This window comes from Brassica napus, chromosome A1 (assembly GCF_020379485.1).
Source record: "Brassica napus cultivar Da-Ae chromosome A1, Da-Ae, whole genome shotgun sequence".
Lineage (NCBI taxonomy): Eukaryota > Viridiplantae > Streptophyta > Magnoliopsida > Brassicales > Brassicaceae > Brassica > Brassica napus.
Window position 1 is genome coordinate 12,459,515 of NC_063434.1, and position 20,992 is coordinate 12,480,506.

Here is a 20,992-nt window from a genome sequence, read left to right on the forward strand (position 1 = left end):
AATACATTACAAATAGCGTTTTTATTTAAACAAGTTGTAGTGTCTGATTTCCAATTGCCATCGGTTTCTTTTGTTGAATTTTAGGCAAGACTGGTTCACAAGTAAAGTCATCTTCTTCCTCCCTGGGGCCTGCAAGTTTGAATCCCATACCATCATCTTCATCTCCACCATCAGCGCTCTTTCTAGTCATAAGGCAACATGGCTTGATTTGATTTGGAGAAGATGAAATCGAAATTTGATTTGAAAGCATAGAACTGGAGACTCAGCTTTCTATCTTCTCTGGGCTATAAACAAGAAGACGTCGATGGACGGCGTAACAAAACACACGTTATTTTCTTTGTTAACGGAGACTTTTTTTTTTACCTATTTTTTTTCTTTTAAGTTTTATTTCCTTTTTTATTAATCCTACATGTCAATTTGATTGGTGTTAAGACTAGAGGTGAATTAGAGAGTTCACCGTGAATTAGAGAGTTCACCGTGAATTAGAGAGTTCACCACAGGGGGTGAAACCATTTGTTCTTTAAATGGTACTTTATACAAGGTGATTACCATACGCCCAATAGAATCACCCCACGTGGTAACACAACAACCTAGTCCGACAAAAGTTGTGACGTAGACTCTCTTATCGTCGTCGGTCACTTACAACCACTGATTTCCCCAAACAGCATACTGTCCGAAAATTCACACCCCTCCCATCTCCGGCTAACAGCCACCAGAGACGATTCTCTCCGCCGCTTCTATGACTTCCATTCTCAACACCGTCTCATCCATCCTCGCCTCCAGAGTTTCCTCCGTCGACCGAGTTGGAGCACTCTCTCTCCAAAACCCGGTCTCCGTCGAGTTCACTTGCCGGCGTTCCGCTTGGTCGACGTTGGACTCCAACTCTTCTGGTACATTACGTTACCGTACTTTGATGCTGAACACGTTCTTCTACTTCTAACTGGGTTTGTTACGTTCGTAGGGAAGAGATTTGTTGTGCGTGCGGCGGAGACTGATACAGATAAAGGTTTAAAACTTTTGCTTGTTCTTCAAGTCATTCGTTTGAACACAAGCTTATTTAACTAGGGTTTTGAAATGAATCTCCACTGCAGCTAAATCTCAGGTGCCTGACAAGGCACCAGCAGCCGGTGGTTCAAGCATTAACCAGCTTCTTGGTATCAAAGGAGCTGCTCAAGAGACTGTGAGTTTCTTCATCTTCTCCAAAATTTTTTATTTTTTTCTCCAATGGAAGAAGATTCACTTGTTTCTTTCTTTGTGTTCAGAATAAATGGAAGATTCGTCTTCAGCTTACAAAGCCAGTCACTTGGCCTCCATTAGTCTGGGGAGTGGTCTGTGGTGCTGCTGCTTCAGGTAACATATATATATGAACCTCCTTTTGAGATGAATTCAACACTGTCATGGTGCTTCTTTACAATCTTCTTGACGTCTTCGGTCTTCACCAAATATCTTTTTACTTGTGTTCTCTAGTGTACCATGACTAAAATCTTCGGTTGCTGGCAGGGAACTTTCATTGGACTCCAGAGGACGTTGCTAAGTCGATTCTTTGCATGATGATGTCTGGCCCATGTCTTACTGGCTATACACAGGTCTGGTTTCAACACAACAAGAAGCAGAGTTGTTTCTTATGCTAGTTCATTTATCTTAGTGCCATATATAGTCTAAGAAGTGTCGATTTCCAGACAATCAACGACTGGTATGATCGAGAGATTGATGCTATTAATGAGCCATATCGCCCAATTCCATCCGGAGCAATATCAGAGCAAGAGGTACGTGATACAGAACATTTAGATTTTTTTAACCATTAGTTTGTTTGTTTGGTACTAATTTTCTCCTTAAATGCAGGTTATTACACAAGTCTGGGTGCTATTACTGGGAGGTCTTGGAATTGCTGGAGTCTTAGACGTGTGGGTAAGTTGGTGGTTTTTGATGTAACCAGTACAGTTAAAAGCTTACATCAGAATTGCTAAACCTTTCCTTTTTCAGGCAGGGCATACCACTCCCACTTTGTTCTATCTTGCTTTGGGAGGGTCCTTGTTGTCTTATATATACTCTGCTCCACCTCTTAAGGTAAGCTATTTATATACACTCCAATGCTGTTTTGGAGTTTAGCACTTATCAATACATCTACTTGCAGCTAAAACAAAATGGATGGGTTGGAAACTTTGCGCTTGGAGCAAGCTATATCAGTTTGCCATGGTAACATAGATATATTGTGCATATCATTCATTATCTGCTGTGCTTTCATCTCATTGATCTGTTCTTTTATTGTTCACTTAATTGATAGGTGGGCTGGACAAGCATTGTTTGGCACTCTTACGCCAGACGTTGTTGTTCTTACACTCTTGTACAGCATAGCTGGGGTACTACTCTTCCTGCAAACTTTTATGATGTTTATTTTATTATATTTTTTAACATTCTGGTTTCACATCATGTACTTGCAGTTGGGAATAGCGATTGTTAATGACTTCAAAAGTGTTGAAGGAGACAGAGCAATGGGACTTCAGTCTCTCCCAGTGGCTTTTGGCACTGAGGCTGCAAAATGGATATGCGTTAGTGCTATAGACGTTACTCAGCTCTCCGTTGCCGGTATGTAGAGTTTTGTTCATTGCTTGATCTTATGAACTAGATGATCATTTGTGAGATGTCTATTTTGGTTGCAGGATATCTATTAGCATCTGGCAAACCTTACTATGCGTTGGCGCTGCTTGCTTTGATTATTCCCCAGATTGTGTTTCAGGTAAGGACATAAAACATATTCATCAGCTACATTCTTGTCACTCGTCTGGTTTATAACACTCTTCTTCAAAGTGCAGTTTAAATACTTTCTCAAGGATCCTGTCAAATACGACGTCAAGTACCAGGTAAAGTCATCCGTGTGCAGAGTGTAATTAATGAAACTGGGATTGGTAACACGTGGAGTTTTTCTTGTTTTGAAATATCTAAAAAAAAAACTCAAGGCTGATAGGTCCTTTTTAACGAGAATACACTGGCTTTGAATACAGGCAAGTGCACAGCCATTTTTGGTGCTCGGTATATTCGTGACGGCTTTGGCATCAAGTCACTGAACGAGCTGTGTTGTGATGGGAGTTTGCGCCATTGCGGACCACAAATCTGGGCAGGTTGTAGCATCGTCTAGCCTAAGATTTTGAAAACAATATGTATTTAATATGTGCATGTACCGTCGCTAGAAGTTATTTCTGTTGTATCAAGTTAGCCATATTGGGTGAAATTGGAAAAATCGTTTCTTATGCCCCGTTTCTGTTTAAATGTCTTCTCATCTCTCTTAAAGGACTCGTGGTGTTGAACGTCATGAATTTACTGGGTAGAGTACGTTCGGTCTTGTTACTTCACGTCTGCTTTTACACGTTTTCTATCGACTGTTATTTGTTTCAAAGCACAACTTATGTGCAATCTCTTTAGCAAAAAAAAAAAAAAACTTGTGCAATCTCAAATATATCTCGTTGCATGTTATTGCCTCATTCGTGGTAATAAGTAGCAATGACCGAAACAACAAGTGTCAAGACATATATATTATTTGATTGTACCCTCACCAAAACTTCAAAAAACTTCCAGAGCGGTACAACACTGCCGTTAGTACAAGCCATGCGTAGTTATATGACACATGAAAATAAGACTAGCTAGGGACGCTACATTAACCCTAGATTAAAACAACAAAAGACCTCGCTGCAACTTACGGAACCTAGAGGCTACTTATTCAGACTATATAATACAAAACGTTGCAGCGGACACTAGTAGATAGTTTGCAAGCTAGTATCACTTGTTGGTGAACTTGGACTCATCGATTTCAATCCCTTCTTCCTCCGCACGCTCTCCACCAGACTTGTCCATGGTACTGAGTCCTCCTTTACGTCCCATCTCCTTGTAACCCTCGTGCCCCAGCTGCTCCTTCCTAGTCTCTCCTCCCTTGTGTCCCATCTCCTTGTAACCCTCGTGCCCCAGCTGCTCCTTCCTCGTCTCTCCTCCCTTGTGTCCCATCTCCTGATAACCTTCGTGCCCCAGCTGCTCCTTCCTCGTCTCTCCTCCTTTGTGTCCCATCTCCTGATAACCCTCGTGCCCCAGCTGCTCCTTCCTCGTCTCTCCTCCTTTGTGTCCAATCTCCTGATAACCCTCGTGCCCCAGCTGCTCCTTCCTCGTCTGCCCTCCCTTGCTCCTTCCTGAGTAACGTGTATACATTTCATTATTAAAGCACGGAGACTACTTCATATTCACGTAGAACATTTTATAAACCATCTTATATTCTAAGATATGCAAGTGCTTTAATGGGTCTTTCTTCTCAGCAAAAATAATAAGATTACAGCGTGTATACTATTTCATAAAATCATTCTGAGATCAGAACAAACAATAGTTTATATATATGCAGGTCCAAAGGGTTTATTAGTAGCTTTTATAATCTAATACTTGGAACCTCAAGAAAAAGAAAAGAGCGGCAAAATTTTAAACCGAAGTACATATATAATACCTTCAGCTAGACGCTCTTGAGCTTCGACACTTTTGCCACCGGTGCCACCTGGGACGACGGTCTCTCCTTGCCTGGCCTTCTCATCAAGCTCTTCTCGGCTTTGTTGCTTTGACGCCATTTTGAATGAGAAAAAGAAACACGATATGTAACTAAGGTTTTTAAGCTCTTGTTTGGTTTTATGCTCCGACACAGATACGGACGACGTAATAATATTCCTATAAATAGAAACATTGTGGTTACAAAAGGAAAGGTGAGGTGATGTCACGTGGAAGAGAAGACGCGGCGAAACCTGAGAGAGTTGGCTGTGTGGAGATGACACGTTGATGCTTACTCAGTCAACTTACTACAGTTATTAACGAGCTGCTTGACACGACTTCAGTTTTAGTACGCAGCTTAATCCATTTCTCTGTTTCTCTCCAAGACATCAAAGGAACTCAAAAATGTTATGAGAAACATATATAACTATAAAGTTGTATTTAACATGATTACCAAAAGAAAAAAAACTATTAAAGTTGTATAGAGTAGCTGTCATTACTCACTCAACTTGCTACAGTTATCAACGAGCTGCTTGACACGACTTCGGTTTAGTAGTAGCTTAATCCAATTTCTTTTTTTTTTGGTGCAAATGTTAAGACTTAATTAAAAAAAAAACCTAATCCAATTTCTGTTTCTCCAAGACATCGAAGGACAACAAAGTGTTACAACACACATATCTAAATTATAAAGTTGAAGGCATGGAGCTTATCTATCACTGTCATTCAGAAAAAACACTGGAAATTTTTCAATATTTTCGCTATTCTTTTTAACGCATATCGATTTATACTTAATTAACATACACATTGCAATTTAGCTGATTGTCATTTTATTCTATAAAAATAATGTAGAATAGATAATTTAAATACATACATAAATAAAATAAATATTATATTAATTTATATAACTAAAATTGTTTTAAAGTTATTTACTGCAATTTTAACAAAAAGGAAAGGAATAAATTTATTCTATTTTTTTATAACATTCATTTTTCTGCTGAATTTATTCTATCAATTTGTTCATAGTTTACTAACATCCGCGTTATAAAAGATGACTGAAGATTCTATCATTGCAACAATTTCTTTTTTAAACAATAACAACAAATTTATCTATAAAAACCATATACAGTAAATCTATACTATTATTTACGAAGTAAATTTTTGCATTCGAATTCTCACGTTAAAAGTTAGAGCAGTTAATATCATTTATATCCTTAATGAATAATTATATAAATTAGTCAAAAAAGAAAAACGAATTTCAAATCTATCTGATTAAAAACGTGATTAAAATTAATAATACATCGTTTATACCCTTAATGAATAAATTATATAAATTAGTCGAAAATAAAAACGAATTTAAAATATATCTGATTAAATATGTGATCAAAAATTAATAATAATAAGAATTATCTAAAATATAAATAATTTTAAAAAAATTTCGATTAATACTATTATATTTATATATTATATTAGATAATTGATTATAAATAAATATAATAAAATTTTCAAAAATAAAAATATGTTTTAAAACATAAGATAATTCTTAGATATATTCTGCTGTTATCTGAAAATAATATTTTATTATAAAAATTATAGTTAGATATAAAAAAATTTATAATTAAATGTTAATCAAACAAATAAATATATTTTGTAAAATATATGTGAATATTTTTAAAATTTAGCACAACAATAAGCATATATATATTTTGATAAAAACTAATGAATATATATTAATAATATTTTATTTATATGTTATATTTGATAATTGACTATAAGTAAATATAATAAAATTCTCAAAAATAAAATATATTTTTAAAATATAAGATAATTCTTAAATATGTTGTGTTTTATCTGAAATTATATTTTTTTATTATAAAATATAAAGTTTAATATTTGATTTATTTTTTTAAAAACATAATTAATAATTTATTATGTTGGTTTTGATTTAATAGTTATAAACATATAAATATCTATAAAAACACTATGTCCGCATGTGCGGGCATAATCCCTAGTTAATAATTGTTTTGGTAACTTAAAAGAGTTGGTGAATGCTAAAGATGGGCCAGCGAACGTATATGTTACTGAAACAGCCACCGTTTAGCCCATGATGGAGTGAAATGAAAAACGCATGGCCACAAATGGAAACGTAAACAAAACAAAACAAGAGTTTTCTTTTATGTTAAACGGTGTCGTTAAGAAGAGACGACACATAGCGAAAACCCTAGTGTCTTTATTTGAGCCAACGTCGTCTCGCTTCTCACCCACAATAGCTCTCCACACCCTTTTACGAATTCCTTAAACCCCTGCGAGTATCCACCTTCGAGAGATGAGTTCGGACGATGAGAGAGACGAGAAGGAGCTGGATCTTGCCTCTCCTGAAGTCGTCACCAAGTACAAGAGCGCCGCTGAGATCGTTAACAGTAATAATCCCCCGTTCACGATTTCGATTAGGTTCTGTATTCATTGCTTGTATTCATTTGTTTGGGTTTGGAATTTGCAGAGGCGTTGCAGGTTGTTTTGGCTGAGTGCAAGCCAAAAGCTAAGATTGTTGATATCTGCGAGAAAGGAGACGCCTTTATCAAAGAGTTAGTTATTGTTTTTAGGTCCTTGTGCTCTGCAATAAAGTTTACGTTGCTCATATGTTTGTTTGTTTTCTGTATAAAAAAGGCAAACAGGGAGCATGTACAAGAACGCCAAGAAGAAGATTGATAGAGGTGTCGCTTTCCCGACGTGCGTTTCTGTCAACAACACCGTTGGTCATTTCTCACCGCTTGCAAGTGATGAGACCCTCTTGGAAGAGGGTGATATGCTGAAAATGTAAGAGACTTAAGTTTGTCTGTGTTTTAGATATTTCTGTGTGATTAATCGTGTTTTGTCTTTTCTCCATTGCAGTGATATGGGATGTCATATTGATGGGTTCATTGCCCTTGTTGCCCACACACATGTTCTTCATGATGGACCCGTTACTGGACGCAAAGCTGATGTTCTTGCAGCTGCTAACACTGCTGCTGAAGTTGCTTTGAGGCTCGTTCGTCCTGGGAAGAAGGTAACCTGTTTTTTTTTAATTGTGCTACTGTAACTGTTACATTTGGCTCTTAATGATTTATTAGGCTATGGATTATTATCCGTATGATGCTTTTTGTCATAGTTACTCGGATGGGAAGTTTATAATTCTCATTTCTAGTTGAGTCCTCTGTAGACAAAATTGTTAGTGAGAACAACTTTGCTGAACAGGTCTTATCGGTTTTCTGATTCTGGATAAGTTACTACGATCAAGACAATTAAAATTGTGTTTATTTTTCTTGTGGCAGAACCATGCTGTCACTGAAGCTATTCAGAAGGTGGCTGAAGCCTATGACTGCAAAATTGTGGAAGGAGTTATTTCCCACCAGATGAAACAGAATGTGATAGATGGAAGCAAGTGTTTCCTAAGTGTATCCACTCCAGAAACAAGGGTTGACGATGCTGAGTTTCTAGAGAATGAAGTCTATGCCATTGATATTGTGGCAAGCACTGGTGATGGCAAGGTAAAATTGCTTTTCTTCATTTGCAAAACTTCGTCAAATTGCCATTGTTTCTTATACTCTTTCAATTTTGCAGCCGAAGCTTTTAGACGAGAAGCAGACAACTGTTTACAAGAAGGATGCGGATGTTAACTATCAGTTGAAGATGAAGGCCTCCAGATTCATATTCAGCGAGATTAAAGAAAACTTCCCCCATATGCCATTCACTGCAAGGTGTCTTTTGTACCTTCTGAAGCACTTAATTACATATTATCTCAGCTGCTAACGTTACCTGAGAATACAGGTCACTGGAGGAGAAAAGGGCACGACTTGGACTTGTGGAGTGTGTGAACCATGGCCATTTGCTACCATATCCTGTACTTTACGAGAAGCCTGGTAAGGATTATGAATCCTTTAGCCTCTTTTAGATTGATTTTGAGAGTGAGACTCATGATATATTTATTTGGTTCATGAACAGGGGATTTTGTTGCTCAAATCAAATTCACAGTTTTGCTGATGCCAAATGGATCGGATAGGATCACTTCACATTCACTTCAGGAGCTTCAACCTACGAAGACCGTTGATGACCCTGAGATCAAAGGGTGGTTAGCCTTGGCTATCAAGAAGAAGAAGGGTGGTGGAAAGAAGAAGAAAGGTATGAAATTTAGAAAATTATGTTTGTAGACTTTTATTTACCATGAAACTCAATCCACATTTGTTGAGAAAAGAATCTATAATGACTTGTGATTCTTTTTGCAGCCAAGAAGGCTGGAGAGAAAGGGGAAACCTCAACGGAGGCTGAGCCAATGGAAACAAGCAGCAATGCTCAAGAATGAGAAGGAGATGTCTCTTTTGTTTTCTTTTAAAGATTTTTTTTTTTGGAACTTTGAGGTACTGCTTTATTTGTATGTTTGGGGTTTCAGAGAATCTCTGCTTAGAAGTAAAAAAGAACAAAAAGTTACTTATTAACTTGATTTCTCTTTTTTTTGCACAAACCCTTTCTTAATCATTGGTTCTGTCGTATTGTTCTGCTCGGCTTTGCTCATGAATCAAAGATGATCTTGGATAGTAATAAGTTCATCTTATTATCGTGAAACTTGTGTACCTCAGGTCTCTCATGAAGTTTAGCGGAAAGATATATAATAAAGAAATGAAGTTAAACTAGATATACATTGTTAATTGAGAAAATAACCAGACATTTTTCTATCTTGGAATGTCGATATGAACTTTTTAGCTTATGAAATCTGAATACACATGGTTTGCTCGAAATGTAGTTTTTATGTCTTTGAAGGGTGTAAAATGGATGCTCCAATAGTTTGCATTCATATATTTGATGGACCAATAGTTTTTTTTTTAAATACTTAAATCCAAGTTAACATGCAGCTAAATCCAAAGATTGATTCCAATCCATATATAAGAAAACGATATATAATTTAGTAGTAGTAGCAGAGCCGACCCTGGGCTAAAGCCCATAAAACAAGAGCTTTAGGCACCAAATTTCATAAAAGTTTTATCGGCACCAAATTTCATAAGTTCACATTTTATCTTGAGAGAATTACATTCAGAGACAGTTTATGAGTTTATTTTACATTATGGAGCAGTTTGTGCTATTAGGGTAGTTTTTCTTAACCAATCTCACTTTTTAGTTATAAACTAACTAAATAAGCTTATAACTAAATGATATCACCTTAACTAATTTAATATCTGACTTTTGTAGGATTTATTCATGGTTCTTCATAGCAAACAAAAGGAAGTGGATCCCATGTATCATCTTTTTCATTTCTTCCTATTGAGTTCCTTATTTCTTTTTGCAAAATGAATATTGTTTTTTCTAAAATTTTTTTGAAGAAAATATGTTTATAATCAGTGGTTTTATTATTCAATCTATTTTTTGAGATATGTCAAGCTATATTTTTGATGGAACAAATCGTTCAACAAATTAGAAACCAAAAAAATCACTTTAGTTTGAACTTTTAAGATTAAAGCCATGAATTAGGATTGAAAGCTATCACATCTGGGTAAAAATACACAAAAAAACAAGTTGAGAATGTAAAGAATTGTGGAAAATAGGCGAGATAGGCGGAGATTAGGGTTTCTGGTCGACAATGGCTAAGGAAGAAGATGAGGTTATTTTCGTAATTTTGCAACATTAATGAAAAAATGTCGTGTGTACATTACATTCAAACTGTACATGTGTACACCTAGTTTTGTATTATACAACAGAGTGATTGTGTACACATTTTTGGCTTTTTTGTAGCCTTTCTATCTAAATAACTAAGCCTCTGCGACTTCATGAACTCAAGATAATGTTAACACAATGTACATTTGAATTTTTTTATCTTCTTCCCATGTACACACAGGGTCGGGCATCTTTGATATATGACTGAACCCAAATATCATCCTTCACACCTTGTTTAAGAGCGTCTAATTAGTATGTGTGTTTTCATGCTAGTTTCATGTGTACATCAACTTCATAATGTACATATGTATATTAACTTTAAAGTGTACATGTGTACATTAACATCTAACTGAACATGTGTCCGTTTACATATGTTCTTTAAACTACATGTGTACATTTACATATGTTCTTTAAACTCTTAAATTCAACCAAATTTCACCATACTTTCATACAAGAATAAATGTATCTAACAAACTATAAAGTGTACATGTGAATTCTTGCTCATATATCTAAAAAATTATCCGGTTTCTACGTATTATTGTACAAGTTTATTGATGTATATATGGATAATAATACACGGGTTCGACTCGTACTCTCTTTTCTTCCTTTTTTTGATAATAATGTCCTTTTTGATAATACTAACAATTTAATATGATTTATTCATAGAAATAGAGACGGGTAGTTACTTAATCTGCAGAAGAAGATCCTAGCCCCCTCTTCATTCTCTATGGGTGTGATTGGTAGTGGCTGTGAGTGCTCTCTACGGCCTCATTTCTTTTTAGAGCACTAAATCTACACCAATCTTAATTTATATTTTTTTTAAAGCTCACAGTCATTTTATAAAATCCACAGCACTTCTTTGAATTTATGTCTTTACAATTTCTCTGCAGAGACAAAAACCTACAGCCCAAATATAAAGACTTTTAAAAATTAAAAATCTAAAGCCAAAACAATAAAAATCACAACAATATTTCTACAATCAAAAAATGAAATCACAGCACTTACCAATCAACCCCTATATTAAATTGTATGACATTAGATTAGAGCTGGGTTGCGGGTCAAACCCGTCCCGCTTCACCCGCTAGAAGAAAATATGAAATTCGCACCCATCCCATTTAAACCCACGGGTGATCCGCTAGACCCACAGATAGTATTATTAATAATAAAAATTATTAATTTAAATATTTTTTATTAAAAATAACAATAAAATTTAATATTTTAAATATTTTTATTAAAAATAACAATAACTTTTAATTTTTTAAATATTTTTTATTAAAAATATTAAATATTAATCTATTTATAATTAAAATTAAATAATTTTTTAAAAATTTTCTATTTAAAAATAATATTTTAAAAAAAAAAAATCTTTTTTTTTATAGTTTTTGCGGGTTATCGGATACCCGCACTGAATTTTGGCTGACGCGCACCCGCCCCGCATAAAAATCACTCAATCCGCACCCGCATCCGTGAACCAAATTTTTAAAATCACTCGATCAGCATCCACCACGCAGCGGATCAAATGGAACGGGGCCGCGGATAATGATTCATATTCCCAGCACTACACTAGATAAATAAATTTAATTAAACAAAATGTTTTTTTTGGCAAATAACAAACCTATGTATTTTTTTTTGGTAGGAAACCTATGTATTAGTAACAACTAACAAACATTTATTTTCTTGACGTCTTTTGTGTATTTCTAGCGTTGATCTTTGCTATAATAGCTGAAGAAGTTATAACAATTAACTCAAATGATCAATTCTTCATATTCCAAGTTTGTTTTAATTGATATCCATCGGAATAGCTGCATATGTCATGTAAGTTTTCATTTTTTTTTTATATTTGTTGGTTTCTATTGCTTAAAAAAATGAAATTTTAATAAACAAAAAATTATTTTGGGATTTCAACAATCGATGCTGACAAATAACTTTTGAAAAAAAACTTCATAAATAAGGTTTTCATATTTTTCTTTTAAAAATAAATAAATATTAATATGATTTAATGCTATTTTATTAAATAACAAAAAATAAAGCAAAAATTAATATATTGAAGGGGCATATTTTTTAAGTCTATAGGCACCTGGTAAGTCCGGACCGGCACTGAGTAGGAGTATGCTATAAAAGCAGTATATAGAAGTAGTATATAAAAGCAGTATGCTGCAAAAACTATATGCTTTTGCTAAACTGTTTAATAAGATGATTGGTATAACAGTATGAATATGCTATTTTAAATTATTAAAAAAATTAATCTATAATCTATAATATATTTATTTTAATGAATATATTTCGAATATATATATATATATATATATATTAACATATAAAATTAAAAGATATAAAATTAATTTATTTTATTTAATAATCTAAAAATTATGCTTATATCGAAAAATATTATTTTAAATAAATTTTATAATTAAAATATCTATTTAAAATTAATATTTCTTATTTATAATATAATTTAATTCATATAATTTAATTATATTTTTAATGTGAAATACTATTTTTTAAAGTATTTTTATTGTAAATTAATTTCAGAAATCAATTTTTTATTTCCTGGATATAAAAATAATTTTATGATATTATTAAATAAAATAAATGATGTAATTATATATTTTTCTTAATTTGATAAATTATATATGCAAATGCTTTTCTAAAAGCTTCATATAAGAGCATTGGTCAGAGAGCATTTGGAAAGCATTAACATTTAGTTAATGCTTTTCTAAATGATTTTCTAACAATTATTGATTGGATCATGTAGAGTATAATGCTAATCCTCTACTAATCAATGCATAAGTATCATAGACTAGAGGTGTGATGTGGAAGTCCGTTTAATTAAATAACATTGCATTCTATTTTAGACAATTATCTCAAATAGAAAAATGATCAAAATAACTTTTTTTTTGTTTTGAAAATTTTAATTTTAAATTTTTATTTTTAAAATTTGAAATCCTATTCTCAAAATGCAATCGCCTTAACTAAATCTAAGTTTAAATTAGTTAACCGTAGAGTATAAATATTTTTTTACTCTTTAACAAAATTAAATTTGTTTTTAATCCAAAAAGTAGGTCTCATAGATGGATTTTCTCAAATATTAAGGATATATAAAAGCTAGCCGTTATGACTCGTAACAACTATATGGTGAATTCTAACTCTCAGAGATTTGAGTTTTTTGGCTTAAGTTATCAAAACACACATGGACATTTGGACAAGTCTCTAAAACCACAGAATAGTTATTAGTTTTATATGTATTGAATTAATCTTGCAAAATGTTCGTGACTTACATTTCGAGACTTACATTTTTACCAAAAAAAAAAAATGTTCGAGATTGGCATGCCATCCCCTGGAATATATGCATGGAATCCGAGATAACAAAAATATCAATATGTTTTAATGGTCACGTGTATTGCAGTATATGGGTTACCAGTGTACCACCGACACAGCAAGTTACGAGGTACATGCATGGCTCTGCTTGTCTAGAACAGTGGACGTATCGTGTGTCTTTCAAGATTCGCTTTGAATAACATAAAAGTTTAGTTAATTAGCTTAGAGGCTAAGATATATTCTCCTTTTCTTATCAAAGATATATTATCTCTTTCTTTTTGGATAACCATATTGTCTTCCTTTCTTTTTGGTCGGTTTTGGATGTCGATATATCTAAATGTTTGTTCTTTTTTCATGGAATTAATACAACAATATAGTTTATTTATCACTGATTTGGCTGAATAAAGGGACTAGTTTTACTTTACCACATGTAGAATGGTACCGTCTCAAGGAAAAGAATGGAACCAATGGTAAGCAAAGAAACAAAAGAAAATATGAAAGAGGGCGTTCCAGAAGCAGATAATCTCTTAAGTAACGAAGATAAAACAAAAGAAGAAGAAGAGGAGGAGGGAGGTAATGGTGGGATTTTGAACAATCTGATATCCAACTTGATGGGTGCAACAACAACAGCAGTAGATGAAAAATCTGGTGAAAATACTCAGAAATCTGAATGTGAAGATGAAGATGAGAAGAAGAAAGAGGGTTCAGGAGCTGGAATCTTAGAAAAGATCATTTTTCATCTGCCAGGTACGCTTTTGTTCAAAAACGGGCTTACACAGTTTAAGCTATTGTACTAAAATTTGTGAGACGTCTCAGTTTTAGTAGTATAGTAGTGTTGTCTCCCGTGCTTCGCACGGATTAGTTTTATTGTGATCATCACAAAACCCTAATTATATATAACTAATGTTTATATTAGTCACATATTTTAAAATCTCGATAGCACATTTGGTACATGGATTTAAAAGTAATTCAAATAAAGCAGCACTAAACAGTTTCTTTGATTTTATTTTGAGAAATTAATACATTATGTATGTTTGAAAGCTTGTTTTATAAATATAAGATACGCATAAAAATATGGTATAGAATATCATATTTGATACATTGACTTTTTTGTAAATAATACTTCTTAAAAATATAAATCTCTTCACTGTTACCATAATAAACATAAAATATGAATTTATTGACGAAAATAAACTCAAATGAAACAATGAAATTATGATAATTAAAATTTAATTGAACATATTTTGATATCTGAAATTGAAAATAAAGATTAAATCCTAATATAACAATTAAAGACTCAATGAAAATTAATTATGTCAAAATAGAAACTAATCACTCTCTTTTCCCTAATTCCTTTTTTATCAATTATATTTCATTAAAGCTTGAATACCATCTCTTTTTAATATAAAACACCTGGACAAAGTTGAGCTTCATCTAGTTAAACAGATTTTTAGATATCATAATTTTAAAATGTAAATATGTTTACTTTTCTCTACATAGTTTTTGATAATGAGAATGACTTCATGCTTTTGATAGTAATACTCTGTGAAACAAAGCTATGATCTTCCACATCCCTTATATATTAATTGAGAAACATTACAACCATTAAGTGTAGCCACGTGTCATCATCAGAATGAAATTCAGATTCCTTAGAAAATATGTTGGTCCAATTAAGTATATATTATACTTTTCATTAAACTAATCATGTGTACAATTACTATTTTATTTTCTTTCCTTAAATAAAAGTTACAGAATATGACTAATATATATATATGACAATTAATGATTCTAATAATAAAGATTTGATAAAAATTCATATCTCATCCATCGTTTTTGTTTAATTTTATATTACTAAAATAATTAAAACAATCAAATTAGCTATAAAGTTAAAATATAGATTTTTTTCGTATATGTTATATTTTGAAATTTTAAAAAGACAAAATTACTAAAACTGTTAAAATTATTATGTTAAAAATCAATGATCAATGGTTTAACGTTCCTTATATATTAATAGATAAACATTTAAAAAATTTAGAACATGTAGTTTGTACCAATTAAAAAAGTGTCATGCTGAGTTTTCACGTAATTGGAATGTTAATTTGTTTACGTGACGGCTTGAAAATCAATTGAGAATTTTGTTAGTCTAAAATTAAATTGTTAGAGAATGATATATTATATAGTATGTTCATTATGGACTATTCATTTATTAAATTGAAATTTATTATATATTATTTCCTTAAATAAAACCTATGATTATGATATATATATATATATAGTAATGAATGATTTTAAATAATGAAGATTTGCTAATAATATGTATATTTTCTATCATTTTGTTTAATTCTTTATTATTAAAAATAAATTACACAATTACATTAATCATATATTAAAAATTAGATTTTTTTTTTGTATATGTTGTATTTTGAATTTTTCAAAACGAGTATAAATGACTAAACTGTTAAAATTCTAACATAAAATTTGTGATCAATGTTTAAATTTTTTCTATAATAAGATACAATGATAATAAAATCATATAAATAAATAATTTTATTTTAATAGTGTTTATGCTAATATATATTTACTTCATATCGTTTACATTTAATTATATATCATATACGATAGATAAGATTGATTGTTTTGATTTATTTATCCTAAAATGATGGGGAATAAACAAGAGTGGCCATTTGATTTATATGTGCAAGCCAATTTATTACATAATAGTAACTGATTTCTTAGTTATTTAATATATAGTTATTATTTTATTATTTCATATAGAACTCGAATATAGAACTTGAAGACTCAAATAAGAATTGCTCTCTTATTATAACTTGTGAAACTCTCTCAAAACACAAGCTCTCAAATCTCTAATCTTCTTAAGTGATATCACAACTCAATATCTACTTATATAGAGATTATATTTTCCTAATCCTAATAGATAAACATATCTTTAGATAACTCCTAAACTTATTATGTTTTCTATTTCCATGGCTCGGTAGGATTAGGTCTCCTTACTTCTCTCTCAAGCTTCTTTATCCTTCAAGCTTATTCCAACATTTCATAATATGCAGAAAAAAATAAAATAAGTAATAAATATAAAATATTTATTCTGCACAAGACTCAGATCTTAACCTAAGCATGTATCTCTTTAATAATTTTAAATCATAATCATTTCTAAATAAGAAATGATAATAAACTCAAAAATCAATATTTATATCAAGCAATAACCAAAATGACACAAAAATGAGAAAAATATCGAAGATAGATATAATTGACACGTGAACGTAAACCTCTCATAACCATAATTAACTTTTAAATTGCTGAATCATGATATAAAACCGAGCTGACATAGTTTCATTGTAACCAAATAGTAGGCATGAGATTCTCGAGCCTAAACGTTAGGTTTTTATGCGATAAATAATTTTTGACTTAAAATATTTTTAAAAATGGGATCAGTTCATAAGTAAACAAATTATGTAATTAACAAAAAAATTTAAAAAATTGTTTAAGGGTCAAAAATATTAATTCGATCAATAATATAAATTTTATTTTTCATATGATATTTCTTAAATAATTTTCATATAAATTTACCCTGCACAAGGTGCAGGTCTTATCATGAAACATTAAGCTGAAAAAGAAGTGTATATTTTCAACTTGAATCATGTAGAAGGAATTGTGAAAAAGTAATTTCAGCAAAAAGAAGAATGAACGTTTAAAAGATTTCTGCCACACTCAAACCAAACTAAAACAACAAAGAAGATGAAACAATCGAAAGAAAAAAGAGAAGCAATAAAAAGGAAAACAAAAACAGTTTATTATATGTTATATATAGGAGATAGAGCAGTTAGACATAGGGTGTTAGATTTTTTTTTTCCTTTTTGAACGTGTAACCGTCGAAGTAGTTTCTTTAGAGAAAATATGATCTTTGCCAGTTACATGAATATCTGAAATGAAAAAAGTCTGATAATTTGTTTTTGATTTTTAACAATTACACATGTAAAAATTTTGTTGGTCATGTGACTTGTGTTTTAGTATATAAGAGATATGTTTGTTAAACAATTTAGATATCTAAACTGTTTGATTTGTGGAAAGTAATCACCATTTTGTCTCTTTGTTCCCATAATTAGTTAGATAGATGCTTCCATGAAATACAGATTTTTTATTTGTTATCAGAGGAATTCTAATCTTTAAACTCATAGTCGTCCACAGATTTGAAATCATTTTTTAGATATTCCTGATTTAAAGAATAATCCTTAATACTAAAAAAAAAATGATTTGAATCTGGAGTATAAAAGAAACCAACCCCTTCCACCAACACCTTGATTGAAGTCCGGATATCTAAAGCCAAATCTTTCTAAGAGCATCTCCAAAAAACACTCTATAACTTCAAATTTGAAGTTTTTTGCTCTCCAAAAAGGAACTTCAAAACTTCAAATTTGAAATTTTGAAGAGTGAAACTCTATATTTGAAGTTTCACTATTCAAAACTTCAAATTTGAAGTTTCATATTTTTATTTACATTTTGGTTCTTACAATCACACATCACATTTATGATTCATAAATATTTTATTGTTTACTATTTTAATCCTTAAAAAATTATATCTCATATATATTTTAATTTTTGTTTACAGATTTTAAATTTTACACATAAAATTAAATATAACTTTAAAATATTTTAAATTAGATTTAGACAACAATAATATACAAAAGAAACTTAACAAATTTTTTTTTTAATTACATGAAAACATAACTATTACACAAATTTAAATATTATAACAATACTAATAGTCATGTAAGTTTGATCCGGAACCTTTAAAATTTTTAAATATTGTCTAATTTTTTTTGTGTAACTGAAGATGGTTGTTGTTGTTGTTTTTGATGCCTTTTTGTACAATTCTTTATTGTTTATATCGAATATATTCACGAGTATTAATATCATCAAAAATAAATTAGTCTTTTAGCAATATTTTATGTTTCTCTTTTACTTTCTTGTTCCGATCTTATGTATTTACAAGTATCAATATCATCCAAATTCAACAACTTTTAGCTCGTAATCTACAAAGTAAAAATGAGGAGAGCCTTCGAAATGCACTAATAGATCGTATATGCATTACGAAAATTATTTTATGGAATAATATGGTATTTTGTTTGAAGTTTAATATTAATTAAGTTATTCTTATTAAATTTTGATAGAATATTTTATTAATTAATATTGTTGTAATATGTTTATATGTGTGTTAGTTATTTACAAAAGTTTTATGAATTCAAATTAGTTATAACTGATATAAAGTCCATATTATAAAATACAAATAGTTTTGAAGTTGAGTTTGAAGTTTTGCTTTTGGAGAAGAACACCTTTAAACTTCAAATATAGAGTTTTGGAAGCTTCAAAATATAATTCCTTTTTGGAAATGCTCTAAAATAACTTGTTTTGGGGTTTGTAAAGCATTTAAGTAGACAATTGTTAATTAGTTTTAAATTTTTAACTATTTTTTTTGTAAATGCAGAAGATGCAGTTCCAACGACAGAGGAAGCATCCATTCTGATCCACTCTGTGATTGACTGAAGAAGACTTAAACCACAAATCATTTTCATCGTTGTTGTTGTTGTTTATGTGACTTGTGATCTTGTTATTTCTTTTCACAAAACTCTTTGTTTTCCTATCGGAATCTTTTCAAGGCTAACGTTGAAGCCATCATGGTTTTTTCTATTTTCTTAGCTCATATTTTAAAAAAATAAAAAAGTCTGTAGTTAGATATGTTTATGTTCTTGATGCCTTTTCTCACGAACACAACAATACACCTAAGGGCATCTCCAACTCTACTTTGTTTTTCACTCTAAAATAGAATTTTAGAGTAAAAATGTTTCAATTGTACTATATTAAACAGGTTTACTCCAAATATAGAATAAATTTTTTTTTTTGTTCATCACTCTATTTTCTAGAGTAAAAAATAGAGTAAGCTATTAGAAATGATCTACCTAAATACCTACGGTTTAACATCTTCGAGGTTGCAGCTCTAGAAATTCATAGATAAATATAAAAAATCTACCCAAGGAAAGGGGTTAGACTATGAATCACTGGATAACAGATTCGATAGATTTCGCATACAATGAAAGAGGAAACATATGGTTCTTTAGTTACAAAAAAAAAACATATTGTTTTGACCATTTGGACAAGAAGCTTACAACGAAAACAAAACGAGTTCTTCAACTATTAAACAAATTATGTTATACATTTCCCATTCAATAGTTATGTTCAATAATTTTTGAGAATAATTTTTCTATTTAGTAAAACTTGAGTTAATGAAATGGGTAAGCAAAAATTAAGTATTACTATGTTCTATAAAAAAATATAGGTAAATTCATATAACAATTCATTTTGATTCGTTATTATTTATTATGAGAAAACATATGTTCTATAAGTAGTGGTGGAGCCAGAATTTATTTTTATTTGGGTAAAAATTTAAATATTAGTATATTTATAATATTAAATTTATTAATATTTTAATAGTAAAATAAATTCTAAAATATGAGTTTTAAAACCATTGATGAAAAAATACCATTGTAAAATATATTTTATAATTTGTTATTATTTTTTTTATAAAATTAGCAAATGTAAAAAGTGTAAAAATATTATTTTAGTCATTGTATTTTGATTATTTAGTTATATGTTTATCAAACAAACAATATTATACTAAATATGATGAATTGTGTAAAATTATATTAAATTTTTGTTGTAATATAAAAAATGTTAGTATATCACTTCAAAACAATTAACTCTGCAAACAAATAATTTGATAAATTTAATTGCTGCAATCTATTTGAAGAGTAGAATTAAAATTTCATAAGTTTTCTACGTACAAAGCAAAATGTATTAGTCCAAAGTCTTTTAGATACTGTAAAATATCATATTGGCTGTATGTATCACATTCATTAATTAATGTATAAAAATAAAATTATAAAAATAATCTCATTTTTTTACATCTAAAAATAATCTCATTAAACAAAGAAAATTAGTAAATTTACTTGAATACACAAAACTCAGTTAAGAAAAAAGAAAACCGACCAAAGAGAAAATGTACTGGGGGCAAGTAAGATTTTTGATATGGGAGCAAAAACTATTTTACTCTATAATATGTATTAAATTAAAAAAAAATATTGGGGGGCAAACTGCCTCCCCTCTCAACGTACGTGCCAAACGTTGAATAGATTTTTCTAATTAGTGATAAATGTATTGTTCCTAACTCTTTATATATTAGTTAATATCTCACTAAAACGATGTGGGATACTTTATTTCTAATACATACTATATCAACATGGTTAAAAGCTTTTGTATCATATTCAATAAGAAATTAAACTTGAGGTTGATACTTTTCATTCATACATAGCAAAAGCCTGAACCTTTTTCTCTCGTAAGAGTAGCAAATTTATGAAGCATTAAGCTTCTTTAGTTTCAGTGGATTTTTGTTGCCTAATTGCACAAA

At 30.6% G+C, this 20,992-nt stretch overlaps 4 protein-coding genes across 4 annotated transcripts; 3 read left to right on the top strand and 1 right to left on the bottom strand.

Annotated features, from left to right (window-relative positions):
* The first annotated feature begins 623 nt into the window (after positions 1–623).
* Positions 624–3,248, top strand: LOC106437912 (chlorophyll synthase, chloroplastic-like). Its single transcript, XM_013878929.3, has 14 exons — positions 624–890; positions 962–1,006; positions 1,092–1,180; positions 1,263–1,350; positions 1,501–1,586; positions 1,680–1,766; positions 1,843–1,908; positions 1,984–2,067; positions 2,135–2,196; positions 2,285–2,360; positions 2,442–2,586; positions 2,661–2,737; positions 2,814–2,861; positions 3,003–3,248. The coding sequence occupies exons 1-14, from the start codon at positions 740–742 to the stop codon at positions 3,063–3,065; spliced, it is 1,167 nt and encodes a 388-aa protein (XP_013734383.1). The 5' UTR covers positions 624–739; the 3' UTR covers positions 3,066–3,248.
* Positions 3,249–3,517: 269 nt separating this feature from the next.
* On the bottom strand, positions 3,518–4,685 carry LOC106437913 (em-like protein GEA1). The gene is made up of 2 exons (XM_013878930.3): positions 4,481–4,685; positions 3,518–4,175 (listed from the first exon to the last, which is right to left on the bottom strand). Exons 1-2 carry the CDS (start codon positions 4,596–4,598, stop codon positions 3,775–3,777), a joined length of 519 nt encoding a protein of 172 aa, XP_013734384.2. The 5' UTR covers positions 4,599–4,685; the 3' UTR covers positions 3,518–3,774.
* A 1,993-nt stretch (positions 4,686–6,678) lies between these two features.
* LOC106437915 (ERBB-3 BINDING PROTEIN 1-like) lies at positions 6,679–9,010 on the top strand. Its single transcript, XM_013878932.3, has 9 exons — positions 6,679–6,932; positions 7,013–7,097; positions 7,180–7,329; positions 7,405–7,558; positions 7,824–8,039; positions 8,113–8,249; positions 8,320–8,411; positions 8,494–8,670; positions 8,775–9,010. Exons 1-9 carry the CDS (start codon positions 6,839–6,841, stop codon positions 8,849–8,851), a joined length of 1,182 nt encoding a protein of 393 aa, XP_013734386.1. The 5' UTR covers positions 6,679–6,838; the 3' UTR covers positions 8,852–9,010.
* Positions 9,011–13,747: 4,737 nt separating this feature from the next.
* LOC106443533 lies at positions 13,748–19,222 on the top strand. Its single transcript, XM_013885091.3, has 2 exons — positions 13,748–14,259; positions 19,016–19,222. The coding sequence occupies exons 1-2, from the start codon at positions 13,971–13,973 to the stop codon at positions 19,072–19,074; spliced, it is 348 nt and encodes a 115-aa protein (XP_013740545.1). The 5' UTR covers positions 13,748–13,970; the 3' UTR covers positions 19,075–19,222.
* Positions 19,223–20,992: the final 1,770 nt, after the last annotated feature.

Bases quoted from the DNA above. Each gene is read 5' to 3' on its own strand.
- LOC106437912 (XM_013878929.3), top strand. From the start codon at position 740: ATGACTTCCATTCTCAACACCGTCTCATCCATCCTCGCCTCCAGAGTT. The intron at 2,197-2,284 runs GTAACATAGATA...CTTAATTGATAG, and splicing joins AGCTATATCAGTTTGCCATG to GTGGGCTGGACAAGCATTGT. The intron at 2,738-2,813 runs GTAAGGACATAA...TTCAAAGTGCAG, and splicing joins TTCCCCAGATTGTGTTTCAG to TTTAAATACTTTCTCAAGGA.
- LOC106437913 (XM_013878930.3), bottom strand. From the start codon at position 4,598: ATGGCGTCAAAGCAACAAAGCCGAGAAGAGCTTGATGAGAAGGCCAGG. The intron at 4,176-4,480 runs GTATTATATATG...CACGTTACTCAG, and splicing joins TCAAGAGCGTCTAGCTGAAG to GAAGGAGCAAGGGAGGGCAG.
- LOC106437915 (XM_013878932.3), top strand. From the start codon at position 6,839: ATGAGTTCGGACGATGAGAGAGACGAGAAGGAGCTGGATCTTGCCTCT. The intron at 7,559-7,823 runs GTAACCTGTTTT...TTCTTGTGGCAG, and splicing joins TCGTTCGTCCTGGGAAGAAG to AACCATGCTGTCACTGAAGC. The intron at 8,412-8,493 runs GTAAGGATTATG...GTTCATGAACAG, and splicing joins TGTACTTTACGAGAAGCCTG to GGGATTTTGTTGCTCAAATC.
- LOC106443533 (XM_013885091.3), top strand. From the start codon at position 13,971: ATGGAACCAATGGTAAGCAAAGAAACAAAAGAAAATATGAAAGAGGGC. The intron at 14,260-19,015 runs GTACGCTTTTGT...TTGTAAATGCAG, and splicing joins GATCATTTTTCATCTGCCAG to AAGATGCAGTTCCAACGACA.